This window comes from Serinus canaria, chromosome 4, assembly GCF_022539315.1.
Source record: "Serinus canaria isolate serCan28SL12 chromosome 4, serCan2020, whole genome shotgun sequence".
NCBI classification, from domain to species: domain Eukaryota; kingdom Metazoa; phylum Chordata; class Aves; order Passeriformes; family Fringillidae; genus Serinus; species Serinus canaria.
In genome coordinates, this window is record NC_066317.1 from 55,616,323 (window position 1) to 55,632,529 (window position 16,207).

The 16,207-nt window shown below is 35.7% G+C and overlaps 1 protein-coding gene across 8 annotated transcripts in view; it reads left to right on the forward strand.

Moving 5' to 3' along the window:
• The window catches only part of LCORL (ligand dependent nuclear receptor corepressor like), an 81,736-nt gene that overhangs the window by 42,831 nt on the left and 22,698 nt on the right, over window positions 1-16,207 (forward strand). For 4 of the 8 annotated variants that reach the window (XM_050973424.1, XM_050973425.1, XM_050973429.1 and 1 more), the window contains one exon: window positions 7,511-7,601. The exons of 1 other annotated variant lie outside the window; for it this stretch is intronic. In XM_050973424.1, the coding sequence (XP_050829381.1) occupies window positions 7,511-7,601 (91 nt within the window). Of the gene's footprint in view, window positions 1-7,510; window positions 7,602-9,016; window positions 13,272-16,207 lie in introns of those variants that run through there. 3 more of the 8 variants (XM_050973428.1, XM_050973427.1, XM_050973431.1) reach the window with 3 other exon arrangements.

Genomic DNA, 16,207 nt, shown 5'->3' on the forward strand with positions numbered 1-16,207 from the left:
ATTTAAATCCTGAGAAAATACCTATTGTGCTTTTTCTATAGATGAATTACAGATTTTAGAGGTAATATAATTGCCTAGGTTGAAGCACATTTCTTTTGCAAGAGCAATAAAAAAATACTTTCCTCATATCAGCACTATAGCATGTTGCTTACTTCAGCAGCTGATTACTAATAACTAGTCTTAAATGTTCATGAAGGAGCAAAGTCCCAAAGGCAGGGTCTGGGCATTGCTGAGCCCAGATAAATCTTTGAGGAATGAAAGGGAAGGCAGGAGGTGGGCAAGGCAGGGACAGGAAGAAAAGTTATGCTGCCACCCTTATCTTAAAATCCATTGATCTTTTCTCTAAGAAAAATCTAAAATACAGAGAAATGGAGTTATTTAAATAATCTTTTTATGTCATTGGATTTTTTCTTATAGTAAGGCTAAAGAGCAAGTTTAGAATTGTGCACCTTCGGTGAAACACCTAAATCTAAAAGAGTTGCTCAGCACACACAGTGTACAAGTTACACATTAAGCTATGTAAGACGCTGCGGAGTCTCAGGACTTAGACTGCCATGTTTGCTGGAGTGCTTTTTAGATGTTGAAGGTAACATCTTGCTGTGAAATTCAGAGATGCTGAAATGAGAAATAATAGTGAAATAAGACTGTAGTTGGAGAAAGGTGGCTTGAACATCTTACCCACAAAGGAAGTTGTATTGTGCTTTTGGTTTTCCATGAATGTGTTAATTTTGAGCTATTTTAGCTTTTTACTGTTGTGATGGCAACACGAGCAAATAAGTTCAAGATTAAAAATGTCATCCTGCTCTTTTTATTTACATTGTGTTTTAAGTGCAAAGATTCATGAAAAAGTTATTTCAATTAGCTTTTGTCAGGGGCTGTGTATTATTATTGCACCCAAATCTCAGTTCTATGCTTTTCCTGAAGACAGCTTGATTATAATAAAGTGTCATGTGCTTATGATAGGGAATTATGAAGGTTTTTTTAATTGGATTATTGTTTGAAATGTATAATTCTCTAACATTGTAGTATTCTTCTTTGGTCTGGAGACTTTTAAAAGCTGTACCATGGTTCCATTCTTAGTAATGTTTTTTAAAAATCATGCAACTCTCTTTAGTATTGCTATTTGTAATTCCTATTAAAATTTCCAAATGAAGTGGTGGTAACAGGAGGAAGTTCAAATTGCTTTGATGGATCCTCAGAGTTGAAATCTTTAATTCAAATCCTGTTCAGCAGATAATAATACAAGTATAAATTCTTTAGGTTCACTTTCTGCCTAGGTAGGTGCTTTGTATTTACAGTAGTTATCTTTGAAATGAATGATCTAACTAGTTAAATAGACAATCTTACTCCTTTACTATTAGAGTGATTCTTGGGCTTGAGAAGCAGGAGTAAACTTTATTTTCCAGATTACTCAAAGCAGTGAGCAGATCCAAGCTAAGTGCTAGCTCAGCACTGAAAGGAGATTCTGCCACTGAAGTTCTCCATTAAAGAAACCTTCCTACTTTCCTCTGGAGGCCATCTCTGAAGCCAAAAAAAAATTAGGCCTGATACTTCCAGACCTGATAGCCCTGATTTTTGGGCTTACATGGCAGGGTTTTTGTAGCTGGGGAGGGCTGTAGGGTGGCATCTGTGAGAAGCTTGTGTGGCTGCTGTGTGAGGCTCAGCCAGCTCTGCCCACACCAGGCTGCAGGGGAGCACAGGAGCTGGGAAGAGGTAGGAGTGGGGAGGTGCTTTAATTTTTATCTTTTTCTCGTTATCCAAATCTGTTTTAACTTGCAATACATTCATTTTCCCCGAGTCTGTTTTGCCTGTAGTGGTAATTGACAAATGTTTTCTCTGTATTTATCTTGATGATCTTCATCTTATTTCTTCCTGCCCCCCACTGAGGACAGGGAGTGGTAGAGGGGCTGAGTTGGGGTCTAACTACTGGCCAAGGTGAACCCATTGCACCTCTGGAACTGCAGCGTTTGGTACTGAGTATGAGTTTAAACACTGGTATCCAGGTATGTCCAGCTGACCCGTGACTGGGGGTGGAGTCCCAGAGCATGCTCTGCTTTCCTCTGTAGGTGGAAGAGTGGTAATTTAGCAGGGTGCTTTAATTCCTGTGTATCTTGCTGGTAATGAGGCAATCAGTTCAATGTCAGTCAGTTAGCTGTCTCCAAAAATACCTGTATCTTGCTCCTTTTTCTAATGCATGTAACTCTTAGAGTTGTCCAGGCCTTGATAACAGGTACCTGTAAAGCAAAACAAAACCTGTTTTCCACGCACTGGAAAGGTGGGGTGTTACTGTGTGCTTTTGCAATACTGCTTTTCCTCTAAACTAAGCCAGTGAAGAAGTAGCATCCTTGCAGAATGAAATGGTGAGTAAGGAACAGTGTTGGAATATCCTGCAGCAACTTATTTCCTTGTGCAGTCATGGGGCTGAGCTCTTTCAGGAATGTTCCTAGCTGCAGCAAAGTGTGATGCAGAGGCTTCTTCACTTGGTGGATACGGAGGGTTGATGGTTCTCAAGCTTCTAAGCAAAGTGACTTTAGGAGTCAGAAGTAGAAGCAGTACCAATATATAATCTGCTGGTTTAGCTGCACAAGCTTATTCTTGTTTCTGGATCTTCTGAAACCAAGATATCCAGAACCACACACTGATACTGTGTAAGCTTAGCCAAAATATGCAAGAAAATTTTCATAATTCCCTTGTTTCATTGAGCCATCATAGATTGCAAGATGTCAAAAGATAGCTGGCAGTGTATTGAAAGAATTCCAAACTTTACTGAAAATAAACTTGTTTTTCTTGATATCCTGGTTTTACTCTATGGATTGGTGCTTAGTTCTCTCACAGTGGCACGGGAGAAAATGGGAAGAGCAGAATGGAGAGCTTATGGGTTGAGATAAGGACATGGTCATTGCTTACTACCACTTGCCATCATGGCTAAAGAAACTTTGCTTGGGAAAAATAATTCTAATTATTGCTTATTAACATAATTTTTTCATTATTAATTCAGGCAGTAGAAACAAAAATTCATTGAAACACTGCCTTTCCTACCTCCTTTCCCAGTCTCAGCTTCACTTCATGTTCACTTGTGACCATCACCACCACCCCTGTAGTGCAAGGGGATTGGGTGTGGGTTGTCCACAGTCTGTTCCTAATGGTTTCTCTCTGCCGCTGGACTTACCTCTCACATGTTCTCATTCTTTTTGTTCCCACTTTTTGTGTCCATCTGGCACTTTTCCCCCTTTCTTAAATACAGTTCTCCATAGTTTCTGCCCAAGTGGCTGCTGGACTCAGCTGTGCCCTGCAGCAGGTCTGGGAGCCAGCCATCTGTGTCCAACACAGGGCAGCCCCTGGCCCGTCCCACAGATACTGCCGGGACTGTGCCCTGATCACCCTATGTATGGCCATATACTTTTCATCTGGCATTTTTTTATGTTACTAAATAGCACTTCAAGTCAAAAGGGGCTACTCAAAGTGGTAGTTAAGGATTAATAAAAGGCTTTGGTGCTCCTACTCACTGTTTCCTGAAAACTCTGTGTTCAGAAGCACAGAAGATAGCCAGCCAAAGGCAAGGCACCATCAGGAAAAATACTGAAGACAAGACTGTTGTTTTGTTGCTACAAAACCCCTTATCCTGTGGATGGATAAGGTAGAGTTGCTATTTACTACACTGTATGAAAATTAGGTAGGACTCTGAAAATTCTTAGAGGAAGAGACAGGTTACAGGCAGGTTTTGCTCAACTGTTCTTAAACATCGGAACTGCTGTGACAGGAGGTCATGGCTCACTGGTTTCACAAAGGGCCTTAGATTTAACAGAACCAAGGCCAGAAACTAAAGCTAGAGTAGGCAGGGATAAATCTCTGAGATCCCTAAGCCAATGACAGCAGCTGCTAGGAGAGCAGGAGAGCTGCAGGTAGTGGCCAGGCTGATGTGCTCTTCCAGAGTAGGAGTGGAGTACTCCCCTGCCTTGGGGGCTGAGTGTCGCTGTCGAGGCGGTCACGACACAAAGCGGAGACCACAAGCAGTCTCAGATGGCAACTCTTTATTCTTGAACATGGCTGACCTTTTATACACTTTCCAATTGTTTATGCTTCTTCTACCCTAACTGTTGGCCACAATAAATCAACATAATTCTATTGGTGAAAAGTTACGGTGACTGAACTAACTTTCTAAAAATACTTCATCCAGCTGCAAAGTTCTTATCTTTCTTCAGTTCCTCACTTCTCTTGGTCTCCTTGGTTACAGCCTTGGAGAGAGCTCCTTATCAGCTTCTTCTTGCTTCTCAGCTTCTTTGGCTAACAGGCCTGCTGTTAGCCCCTTCCACAGCTGAGGACTGAGTAGTATGGGTTAACTGATCTAATAAGACAGTTTATAATACCTAATGAGAGATTTCCTGAAACCCAGAAAAAAAATAAGTTTAGAAATCAAATACCAGTTGTAGGAACTCAAGGCTGACCTGGTTTCTGTTGCTTCTCCTTCCCCTCCCTGCTTCCCTAACATCACTAGTCTGGAGGAGTTTCAAGTGATTGTGGTCCTGATTATTTTGAAAATGAACTTTGATCACACTTAGTTTCATCTTGGTATTGGTGCACCTTGTGTGATGATCTTGTGCTGAGAATCAAAGGCCAGAGGTTGAGCCATTCCTCTGAGGATAAGAATAGTTTAATTTGCATAAAAATAGCTGCATCAGAAGGCCATGAGTGGCAAACCTGAAAACATCTAATGTATTTTTCTATATTATCCCATGTTTTATACTTTTTTTAATGAAGAATCACTTCTTAGTAGTCATGGCTTCACCTAAAGAGTGGAAATAGTTTCATCTAAAGAGTGGAAGTAGTTTCATGTCTTTTATTAGAACCACCTTACAGAGTGGTTTTTCTCTTCCTGATACAATTCAGTTCCTGTCTAGAATACCTGCTTTGATTGATTTGTAAGAAATAATAGAAAGTTCTGGCTCAGTCCCTACCTTGCAAGTAACAAGCTTCCAAGATTCATAATCCACCTGTAGAATGCCTCTTTGCAAACTTTTTGTACCTGATGTACCAAAGTGAACATCTCAACTGTGTATATACATTCCTTTCATTAGGTAGGATTTCACTATGTCTTAGAGCTTTACAGCAAATTCTCTCATTTTCCTACCACTTTGAGGTAGGTTTCTGTGAGGATTGTTTATTGTTGGTTTTGGTGGGGGGTTTTTTGTGGGTTTTTGGTTTGGTTTTTTTTTTTTTTTTTTTTTTTCGATTGGTTGATTTGCTTTTTTTAAAAATTCAAATGGAATGACTAAAAAAAAAGAAACTGTAGTCCAATGACTCTATCTGGTATTTTGCATGTATATCAAATTTCCTGTGTGATTCTCTTTACTGAGTATCATCTTCCCATAAAGCATTGTCTTCAGGGAGGTGTCATGTACTTAATGAATTTGAATTTGCTGTATTGGAAGAACCAAATGTCTTGAACCTCAAATTCATTCAGTTCTGCACATCCTTTAGAGGCTGAAAATATGTCTAATTTTTTGATTCAGGAGGCAGAATTTTCACTACTCTGTTCTTTTAGTAATTTTTCAACTGATTGCTAGCCTGGTGTTGTCAAAGCCAGTTCTGAAAGATTGGGAATGAAAATTATTTTCATTATGGAATCTTACAAGAGCCTTTGGATTTTGTTGGTTTGTTTGGGTTCTTTCTTTTACTAAAAATCTAGCTAGCTGCTAGCTTTGCCCTTTTTTTTTTTCTGTAAATTGGTGGAGAGACAATTAGCTTTTTATTGCTTGATAAGTGGTGAGCTTTGAAGTAGATTTTTTTCCAGTGATGTTATCTAAGCTTTTTTGTGATGTCTGTGAGTGTCAACTGAAGATAAAGAAACTGTTGCACAAGGGAGCACACAAGCACTTAAGAAAGGGAGATTTGCTTTGTGTGACTGACAGAGCACAACACATGAAATCTGTTCCACAGGACTCAGGGGGACTCAGGGCCTTTGGGTTGAGCTTGGGTATTCCTGGTAGGCCAAAATGTCCATGTAGAATTTTTTGTAGTGTTCTTAATTGGCTTTTTCTTCTGCAATATCAATGCATCAGGAAGGTTGGTTAGCATTAATCCTTTCTCTAAGATTTTGAAAAGAATGTATTCGGGTGCAAAGAAGCACCCTTGACAAGGGGCATATTTATATATATTCATCCCCTAATGCTGAGTTATGATGTTACTTTTTCTCTCTTTGATCTCCTTCAAACAGTACAAAATAGTTGTGGAAGAACAGTCAAAAAGCAGTCCAAAACAAAAAATCTGGATTTGATTATTGCACAGAACTCTTATTTCCTTGCATTATTGGTATAAAGGAGAGCTACCAAACAATTCTCTTGACTTCTTACTTGCGTGTTGGCATTTGGATGCTTCAACCATTGCCTGCATCTGAGGCTGTGGGAAAATATGTGCAATTGGTTGATGTTTTAGAAATAATAGGCAGTAACATGAAAATTTCACTGTATATGCAATAAGGAGTAGTATAAAGGTGATTATAGAGTTGAATGTTGAGCTACATGTTGAAACTCAAAATTGAATTCGCAGAGCTCGGGCACACAAAACAGCCCAAGTTTGAAACAGAGAACCAAGGAAGAAAGGTATGAAATTAAATATATTTAGGGGATTTAACTATAATTTACATGTCATTGATTTTTTTTAAAGGAAAAAAAATAAAATGATTATTTTAACTGTTTATTTTTTTAAATACTGATTTTTTTAAAAGTATGTTTTTCTATTTCAATACTTCATAGACTTTAACAGCCAAGTATGGATCTTGAATTTTAATTTTTACCAGTGACTTGACAGACCACTTTAGGTCTTTCTTTTTTCTAATTTCTAATACTATTGCATATATGTGGAGGTAGCAGGAGGAGTAAGTATAGTTAAAGTGTTAGTACTCTGTATTGGGCTCAAGCTCTTTTCCCAGTTATGGGGAAGTTACTGGATACTGGGAAGTTACCCAGTTACTGGTACCTGCTCATCCAGTAATCTGGTCTGGTGTCATTGCTGACCCTGCTTGGAGCAGGAGTTGGTCTGGGGGCCTCCTGAGGTCCTTATTAGCTTGAATTATCCTGTAAGCCTAGGATTTAGTTTTGTCAAGTTTAACTTCAGCATCAGAATTGTGTGTTTGTTTACAGAATGTAAATATGAATAATAATTGTAGTATCAAGTGCATTGTTTTGGTTGCCTTGAAAGTAAAAAGTGTAATATAGGCACATGTGATTTTTAGGAAAGCAGTCATGTTTGGTTAATACAGGTTCTTTTAAATTTTGCTATTTCTCAATGAGTTTACTTTTTATTTTTTCTCAAATTTCTAAAGTTTGGTGACAAATCAAATACACAAAATCATTTGCTGATGGCTGATACTATTAATGGAACAAGGTGTCAGAAATTTTACAGGATAAAGTAGCTGCTTGAAAATTGTGCCATAGGTGAAAATACATTTGCTGACAAAATCTCTGAGATCTTCCTTAAAAGCACTGTTATCATCACTACTCGTTCTTTGCAGGGGATGGAGTGCTAGATCTCTCTACAAAGAAAAGCGCAAGGTTGGAAGAACCAAAATATGATCCCTTGTGTTCTGAAAACTCAGTGTCTGGGTAAGCAATGTTTAGGACTCTCTTTGGCTTATCAAAAAGACAATCCAGGTTTCTCTTCTTTGGCCAGGTTTTATGTTCATAACATACCTGTATATACTGGCACACACATGTGGTTCCTATTTTGCTTTCAAAAGAATTTTTGTCACTCATAAGTGTGTGTCTATGTATATATCATATGTTTCATTTGTCTTTTTTCCTTTTTTTTCTGTTTAAAGAAAAGTTATCAGAACAATCACCAAACTTTAGTTCATGTTACTAAAAATTACATGAAAATTGATTACGTAACACAGTAGAAGTAAGAGACTAGTAGAAGAAAATGCAAATAATTATTTTAGAACTTACTTAGGGAACTTCAATTTTGGACAAAAATGACCATGTTAATAATTAGATGCAAAATCTTCAACTAACATGAACAAGTTAAATGATTATTACCTATAATACTCCTTAATAGAGAGAGACAGCAAGCGCGTGAGAGAGAGCTCTTAATCATCATACTTATATTTGCATCATGGTTCTGACTATGGTGTGTGGTGGCAAATGGTTAAATTTCTTTATTCAGCAAGGAAAACGTTATTGCATCTGCTGAAAGCTGCCACAAAATTAGTGAATTGCTTTGTTTTGTTGGATTTTATGATCTTGGCATCCTCCCATCCACTAGCCATAGCAGGACCCTTTTTGTCACCTGTACGTCTTGCAAGTAACTTATTACAAATAGGACTACAGTAGCAGCATTTGTTGTATGATGTAAAAGTGCATTTTATTAATTTGCTGATATGAAAAAGTTTGAAAATGGATGGCTTTGTAATTAGTGAGCTGTAAATAGTGAGTAGAAGTTTTTAAAACTTTGTCTTATTTTGCGAAAGATGGACTTGATTGTTAACTACAGCACTTTATCTTCTTGTTGTAGAAAGCCTAGTTTTGTGTAAGTCTGGGATGTTTGTGTGTAGTTATGTACTTATTGCTGCAAATTTTCTATAAGGGGGTTGACTCTTTTATTACTTGTTTAGCGGTAACGTCACGTTTCTACTAACAAAAACTCCTTCAGGATTTGGGTATTTAACAGAACGTTAATTGTATAATTAAAATTTATTATATAACAGTGTTGCTCTGCAAGCATGTGAACAAGGGAATATAGCAAGCACATGAGACTATTACCAAATACTGAGCTAGGATATAAAGTTCTTGGAAGGGCTGCTGTAGAAGCCACGGTATGATTTTTGACACACTGTCCTACCAGAACTGTAACTTTTTGCTAGGATAATCATTTAACTACCACATCTCAAAGGCTAAAAAGTATCAGAAGCAGTGATGTTACCGAAGCAAGGAGTATAATAAAGGAGTGGACCCTTCCCTTCCATAGCTGTGTGAGAGTCTCTCATACATCAGTTTACCATCGTTTCATTCCATCCATCCAGGAGACTACACAGAAACAGAGAGGACTATGTGGAAAGAAGTGCTGAGTTTGCAGATGGTTTGCTCTCAAAAGCTTTGAAAGACATTCAGTCTGGAGCACTGGACATAAATAAAGCAGGCATACTTTATGGCATACCTCAAAAAACTTTACTTCTCCACTTAGAAGCCTTACCAGCAGGAAAGCCTGCACCTTTTAAAAATAAAACTCGAGATTTCAATGATAGTTATTCATTTAAAGACAGTAAAGAAACTTGTGCAGTCCTACAAAAAGTAGCCTTGTGGGCAAGAGCTCAAGCAGAGCGCACAGAAAAAAGTAAACTCAGTCTACTTGAAACCTCAGAATTAAAATTCCCAACAGCTTCCAGTTACCTCCACCAGTTAACTCTACAGAGAATGGTCACTCAGTTTAAAGAAAAAAGTGAAAATCTACAATATGAAACTTCAAGTCCCACTGTACAATTAAAAATTCCTCAGCTAAGAATAAGTTCTGTGTCCAAACCACAGTCTGATACTGCTGGTCTTCTGGATGTTATGTACCACGTTTCTAAAACCTCCTCAGTCTTAGAAGGATCAGCTCTTCAAAAATTGAAAAATATCCTCCCTAAACAGAACAAAATTGAATGTTCTGGACCTGTAACTCACTCAAGTGTTGACTCCTACTTTCTGCATGGGGACCTCTCTCCTTTGTGTCTTAATGCTAAGAACGGGACAGTAGATGGAACCTCAGAAAATACAGAAGATAGTTTGGATCGTAAAGATAATAAGCAACCAAGAAAAAAACGTGGCCGCTATCGGCAGTATGACCATGAAATAATGGAAGAAGCAATTGCAATGGTAATGAGTGGGAAAATGAGTGTTTCCAAAGCACAAGGAATTTATGGGGTACCTCACAGCACTTTAGAATATAAAGTAAAAGAAAGATCTGGAACATTGAAGACTCCACCGAAGAAGAAACTCCGTTTACCAGATACTGGCTTATTTAATATGACAGATTCAGGGACTGGCAGCTGCAAAAATAGTAGCAAGCCTGTGTAGAATAATTGTTAGCAAATTGTTTTGTGTGTGTGTATGTATGTCTGTATACACACACTATGTGAGAAATACATATGCTCACTCTGACAGAAGACGTGAAATTATACAGTTCAAAAACCACATACATGCCTTTTGAAAAATAGTTTTATTCAGGGTTTTCACTGTGGACAGAATTATAGAGTTGCTCACTTAATTCTGATAGTGTGTATTTAATATAATCCATGTATAAATAGGTGAAAAGATTCAGGTTTTATTTAGTAGTCACTAGCATAAAGATGTTTTGGGAAAACAAGTATTTGTCATGTGAAGCATAATTTTTAATTGGTGGAGAACCACTTTACCCATTCAATTATCCATCTTATTATGGAAATACACAACCAAGGGTTAGCAGACTTTTATAGTTCACAGAATACTTGCAATAAATTGTAAGTAACTCAGATTATACACAGCAAGGGATTAAAAAAAAAAAAAAGATAGTTCCTCACAAGGAAGTGGATTTGTGAAGTATTAGTAGGATATAGTAGATTCTGTGAAAGAAAAAAAGTTCATTATTTAAATATCCAATACAAGTAAGAAAAACATTTCATTACAAAAATGTGTGTTTAGCAGGCATAAACTGCATTTTTTTATCATTTTAAGAAAATTTTGTTGTTGGTTTAGAAAGAAATTGGTGTTTACAAAGTGTACACTTATGAAATCTGAGAAATTACTGTAGTTATAGAATTATTAAATATGAAATAAGATGGAATACTAAGAGCATAAAATAATTTAAACTTTAACATAATTTTCCTTTTTAGTTTGACAATTAAGGTAACTTGTAAGGTTTAAAAAGAAAGTTGGAATGCAACTTAGAGCATGTTCATAATGTGCACAGAATGAGCTTGAGAATGGTTTGGGTTTGTTTGGTTTTTTGTTTAAACGTGCTGGTTAGTTGATGTTATGACTACTTAAAATTTATTTAAGGATTGTGTCACACTCCTATTGAAAAACCTCACTGTAACTGTAATGTATTTGCTGCTGTGACATTTCAAAACATTTTCAGTTTATCAAAATGAATACCAAGTTACATTATCATCTTGCTAATAACCAAATTTGCAGTTCAGGGTCTTGATAGAAATACAAATATGAAACAGTGAAGCTGTTTTGAATTTTCAATAATATAAATTCTTTATAAATTTGGTAGTTAGAAGTTAGACAGTTCATTTTAAATACATAACTTTTAATAGAATTTAAGGGAGACCAATTACCTTCATATTGCAGTTTTTACATGAATTTCAAAGTATTCACATTGGACTTTTTATCACACTTAATTTTTTTATGTAATATCAAAATTATATGTCTACATATGAATGGGGGCTTGCTTCATACATTCACTACTGAACATCAATGCCCTTTTCCTCTCAACATGTAATTTTTTCTCTGTGTATCTAATTTGGCATTAAAAAAAAGACTCTCCGACTTTTATACACATGGTGCACATGCACACTTTTTTTCCCCACTTAAATTCCCATGTGTATTAATTAATTGTTAACTGTAGAAATGAAATGGGACATTAGATACATATGGGCCACATCAGGTAATTTATTTATAGATAGACTTGCCATTAAATTCAGTGCAGAGCGTACTGCAATACTGGTGGCAAAATCCAGCCCATATCTATTAACACTGCTAAAAAACGGCAAAATCCACTTTAAAACAGAATAATCCTTTGAAACTGCACAACCAGTATCTCAGTTCCTTGGTCTCTCAGATCTATACTGAATCTTCTTCAGTCATTAAGGTTTACTTGCATATTACAGAATCTCTCAGGCACATGATGATTCTTGGGGTGTCCTGTGCAGGGTCAGGAGTTGGACTCAGTGATCCTGGTGGGTCCCTTCCAACTCAGCTTAATCTGTGATTCTATGATTTTAAGCAGAACTGTACCTGATAAGGAGTTCGCCGAACAGCAGATGTCAGGGTCATCTTTCATTTAAAAAGAATTAAGCCATATTTTGTGTGGGCCAGAAAGATTAATTTGTGAATATATCCCCACTGAAAAATGCAGCTGAAAAAACTGCATTAAAAGTTTCAACATCTGTCTTTATACAGTTTTCCTTGCAAAAATCTGAGGCTTCAATACATTGCCTAATATTTGTACCATACTGACGTTTTCTACTCCTCAGACATTGTTAGAAATTTGAGTCAGAACTTTATATTGAAGGCAAGTGACAGTACTCTTTTTATATCATTTAAAAGATGACCTGACCAAAAATTTAACAGGATTCATAAAATCAGGGATCATTTTACTATTGACTTAACAGTACTCAGTAGTTTTGTATGTAATATTATAATTAATTTTCAACATTTTAGTACTTGTATTTATTTTTTGGTCAGAAATAGTAATTAAAATATTTTTTGATAGTTTATAGATGATACTCAACCTGTAAGTGTTTAAAGAACAGAACTATTTGTTTCTAATTATTAGGCTAACATTTTAATTACACAACTAAGGAAAGGCAGGGAAATGTGTAAATTCTCCTCCCCCAACCCCTATGTATTTCATTAATGTCATTTAAATTATACATTTTGAACTGTTTTGTAAATTCAGTTACCAGTCACAACTTAGTAATTGACAATTTCTGAAAATTCCTTTTTCAGCAGAATTTTAAATGAAGGTGAAAGCAAGCCCTACATGCTTTCTACTTATTTGAATGTTTCTCAAGTATTTTATATTAAAAAACAGTGCCTCTGTTTTTAGAACTACTGCTCAGTAAAGTTGTTTAAACCATTTCTGGTAGCTAATGACAATTTTATATTAAATTGTATATTAACTTTAGTGAGACTGATTTTTTTAGTTGTTTACAGTACAAATACTTGTATTTGTTTTTTAATTGCAGTATTTCCATTGTCGCAGTAATTTAGTAAAACTCTGTGGCTGCCTTGATTTTTGACAGATTTTTGTTAACAACTGATTTTTAGGCAATTAGTTATATTTATGCATAAATCAATTGCACTATAATTCATGAATTATTTATTACAATATTTTCTAATGAATTCCATGTATTTGTCTTGTGTTGTAAATGTACTGTAATTCTGTTTCTTCTTTGTGTTGTTATATTCCTAAATCTGATTGTATGAATTTAATTGTTTAGTTAACGTGTTTCTACGTTGTAATTTGTAGTAAAGCACTTCAATGCTTTTGCACATAAATTTACAACACTGATGTGTGATTGATTTGCTCATTCAGTAAAAAAAAAAAAGAAACAAAAACCTGTACACTGACTTATTTGACTTATTCTTGAGGCACAAGATGATTAGCAGTGGCATAAGACCAAGAACTGTACAAATTAAGCTCATAATGACTAATTTGCTATGAGATTTTTATCAGAAATAGTAGCTTTAAGAAAGGATGTTTTCTTTTCTCAGAATTGATTAATTACTTATGAGAACAAAATCAGAAAATTAATTTTCTAACACCCCCTTTGGTTAGCAGCTAAAAATTACAAATAGTATGTAGCTTTTTTGAGGTACTTAGTTACTTAATAAAGTCAGAAAACAAACATTTCTGTAAGATAGATTTGTATTTCTCTAGTAGTTCCATTCTGTTTGTATGAGTACTTGAAATTATGTTCTGTTCCAGTTTTGTTGCTGTTCCTGGTCTGTACAGATCTTGCTAGAGTGCTCTATCTTCTCTCTGGCTGAGATGACAAGGGAAGGTTCTCTTTTGGCAGTCCTCTCATAGAGCTCTTCCCTAATAGCTTTTCTGGAGGAGGCCAAGTTTTACTTCTTTATATGTAATTTACTTCTTTATATGTAATTTATATGTAAATTAATACCCTGAAAGTCTGGGAATTAACCTTATCACATTGTTGCCTTTGTGCCATTTTTGGACTCTAGTAAATCCCCACTCCATGTTATTAACTGTCCCTATCTGCCAGAAGGGAAATGTCATTCCATGCTTAACCTTGAGCGATACAGAAGGTACAGGGGTAGCAGTGCATATTGATCCTCTCACCTCTTGACCCCTCCGTTTCCTGCCCACTCTCTCCAGCCATCTTTCTGTCTGTGGTTTGGAGGAAGTGTGCAGTTTGTCAAAGTGATAGGTCTTCCTTCTATGAAATTATTGCTTAAGCCTTCTATCCTGAGGATAATCTAAACTACAATGTGGCAACACAAATTTAAAGAGGTATAGGAAGGTTTTAGAGGAAACTGAAGTATAATTCCATAGCTGTATTGAAAAGCTACTAAAAATTAGTATGTTTAAGTATATTGAAATCTCTACAGGGAGACACTTCAAGGAAAATGTGTTGCTTTAATGCTTGAACTTGTTTGTGTAGAAAGCTCTGCTCCCAAGTGGTGGCTGAGTAGGGGCTCCATGTGTCTGTACGGACTGGGAAGATCGTTTGGACTGTGGTGCTATCGCAGTAGAATAGATGAAAGTTGTCTGTTGTCTGTCAGCTTTAGAAACTAACTCATGTTAAGGGAAAGCAGATTATAGATGTCACACAAGGGTGGATAATCAGGAAAGAAATTGTTTTAGAAGAATGTCTGTGATAATCAGAATATTGCTTCATATAACAAATTGATCTCCACATAGCAAATTCAAAGGTTTTGAGGCCTGTGGATGATGGTCACTCCCTTCGAGAAGGTTTTAAGGTTCCAAAGTTTCTTCCACCAGTGAACAGACTTTAAATACCACTTACATATACAGGTCCTCTATAGTTAAAGCTCTCCAGTGAAACTATAGACACACCTCGCAAGTCTAGACAGATAGAAAGGTACTAGTTTAAAAGTTCAGTCTAAAAAAAGACCGTGCTATAGCCATCTTTTTAGCAAATTAGTACTTAACAAATTTATTCTGGTTTACAAACAGAATATGGAGGGTGGAGGCCTAGTGGCATGTTGATTTTTTTTTTTTTTTTTTTTTTTTTTTTTTAAAGCTAGCCTTTCAAAAATTAATTAAAATCATGGTGGAGGGGAGGGCAATTACCTCTTATCTTTAATTGTACTATTAGAATGAGCTTTCTTTTTACAAGTGTAGTGATTTTGAGACCTTATGACTCCTGCATTTGTTGGAGTAACAGACTTTTCTCAGTGTTGTGGTATTTCAAAAAGAGTCAAATCCTGACACTGGCATTCCCTTGAATAGTGTGGGTTTTATTTTAGATTGCAAGTGCAAAGAGGTTTTGGTTTTTTTCTTTTTAAGACTTAATAATTTCAAATTAAATATTGTCGCAACTAATACCATCACAATTATCTTATGCCTTTATGAGTTAGTATCATCTAGATGCCTGATTTTGAATGTATACCATTTCATACTGAATATTACAGGAGAAGGAAAAAAACCATGAAAAATTATTGTACACAGTTGGCTGGTTTTAAGCTCTAAATTTTAAAATATGTCAAGGACAATAAAAATATTTATTTTTATAAGCTTGCATCCAGTAAGAAACTTGAAGCTAGAAGTTATTATTGATGCTTACAATTTTGGGTCTGACTTAATTAATGAATAGGTTACTATATTTAAATATAGCACGTCGAATTTTAAATATGTTTGTTCATTGATCAGTACAGTTGTAAAAAAAATCAGAATGAAAATTTTTTTGAAGTACAAGCTTAAATACAAAAAAAAATTTCAGGGGATAATATTAGGGAAAAAAAGTTAGTGTCATGTTCAGAGTTTGGTGATATGTTTAAACTATACATACTTTTCTAAAACAGAATTTTTCCAACATTTTTTGCTCATGCAATTGGTTTCAGTAAAACATTTGAACTAGGTGTTAACTATCTCTTGATAGTTGCTATCCAGCATAAGGATTTTGTATTTAATTGAAGAAATACCTGTATTAATTTCTACCATGGAAAATTTTCAGCTTTTCAGTATAAATGATTGATTAGGTAAGTAGTGACATTAGTTTTAATAATTTATAAGAAAATTATTAAATAGTTAAAGTAGTATTTTTTAAGGGGTTTTTTTTTAGTTAATACATTTGAGAACAACTGCTCAGCAGTCCTTTGATATAGGCCTACCCTGTTTTAAGGATATTTAAAGGCTATTAGCTTTTATCTTGGAAATTACTTATTCCAGTGGTTATTATCTCTTTTTCTGTTTAAGGAATCTGTGTGTGTGCACACATGTGTGTTTAATACATTGCAATGAAGAGCTTGTGATGCACCAC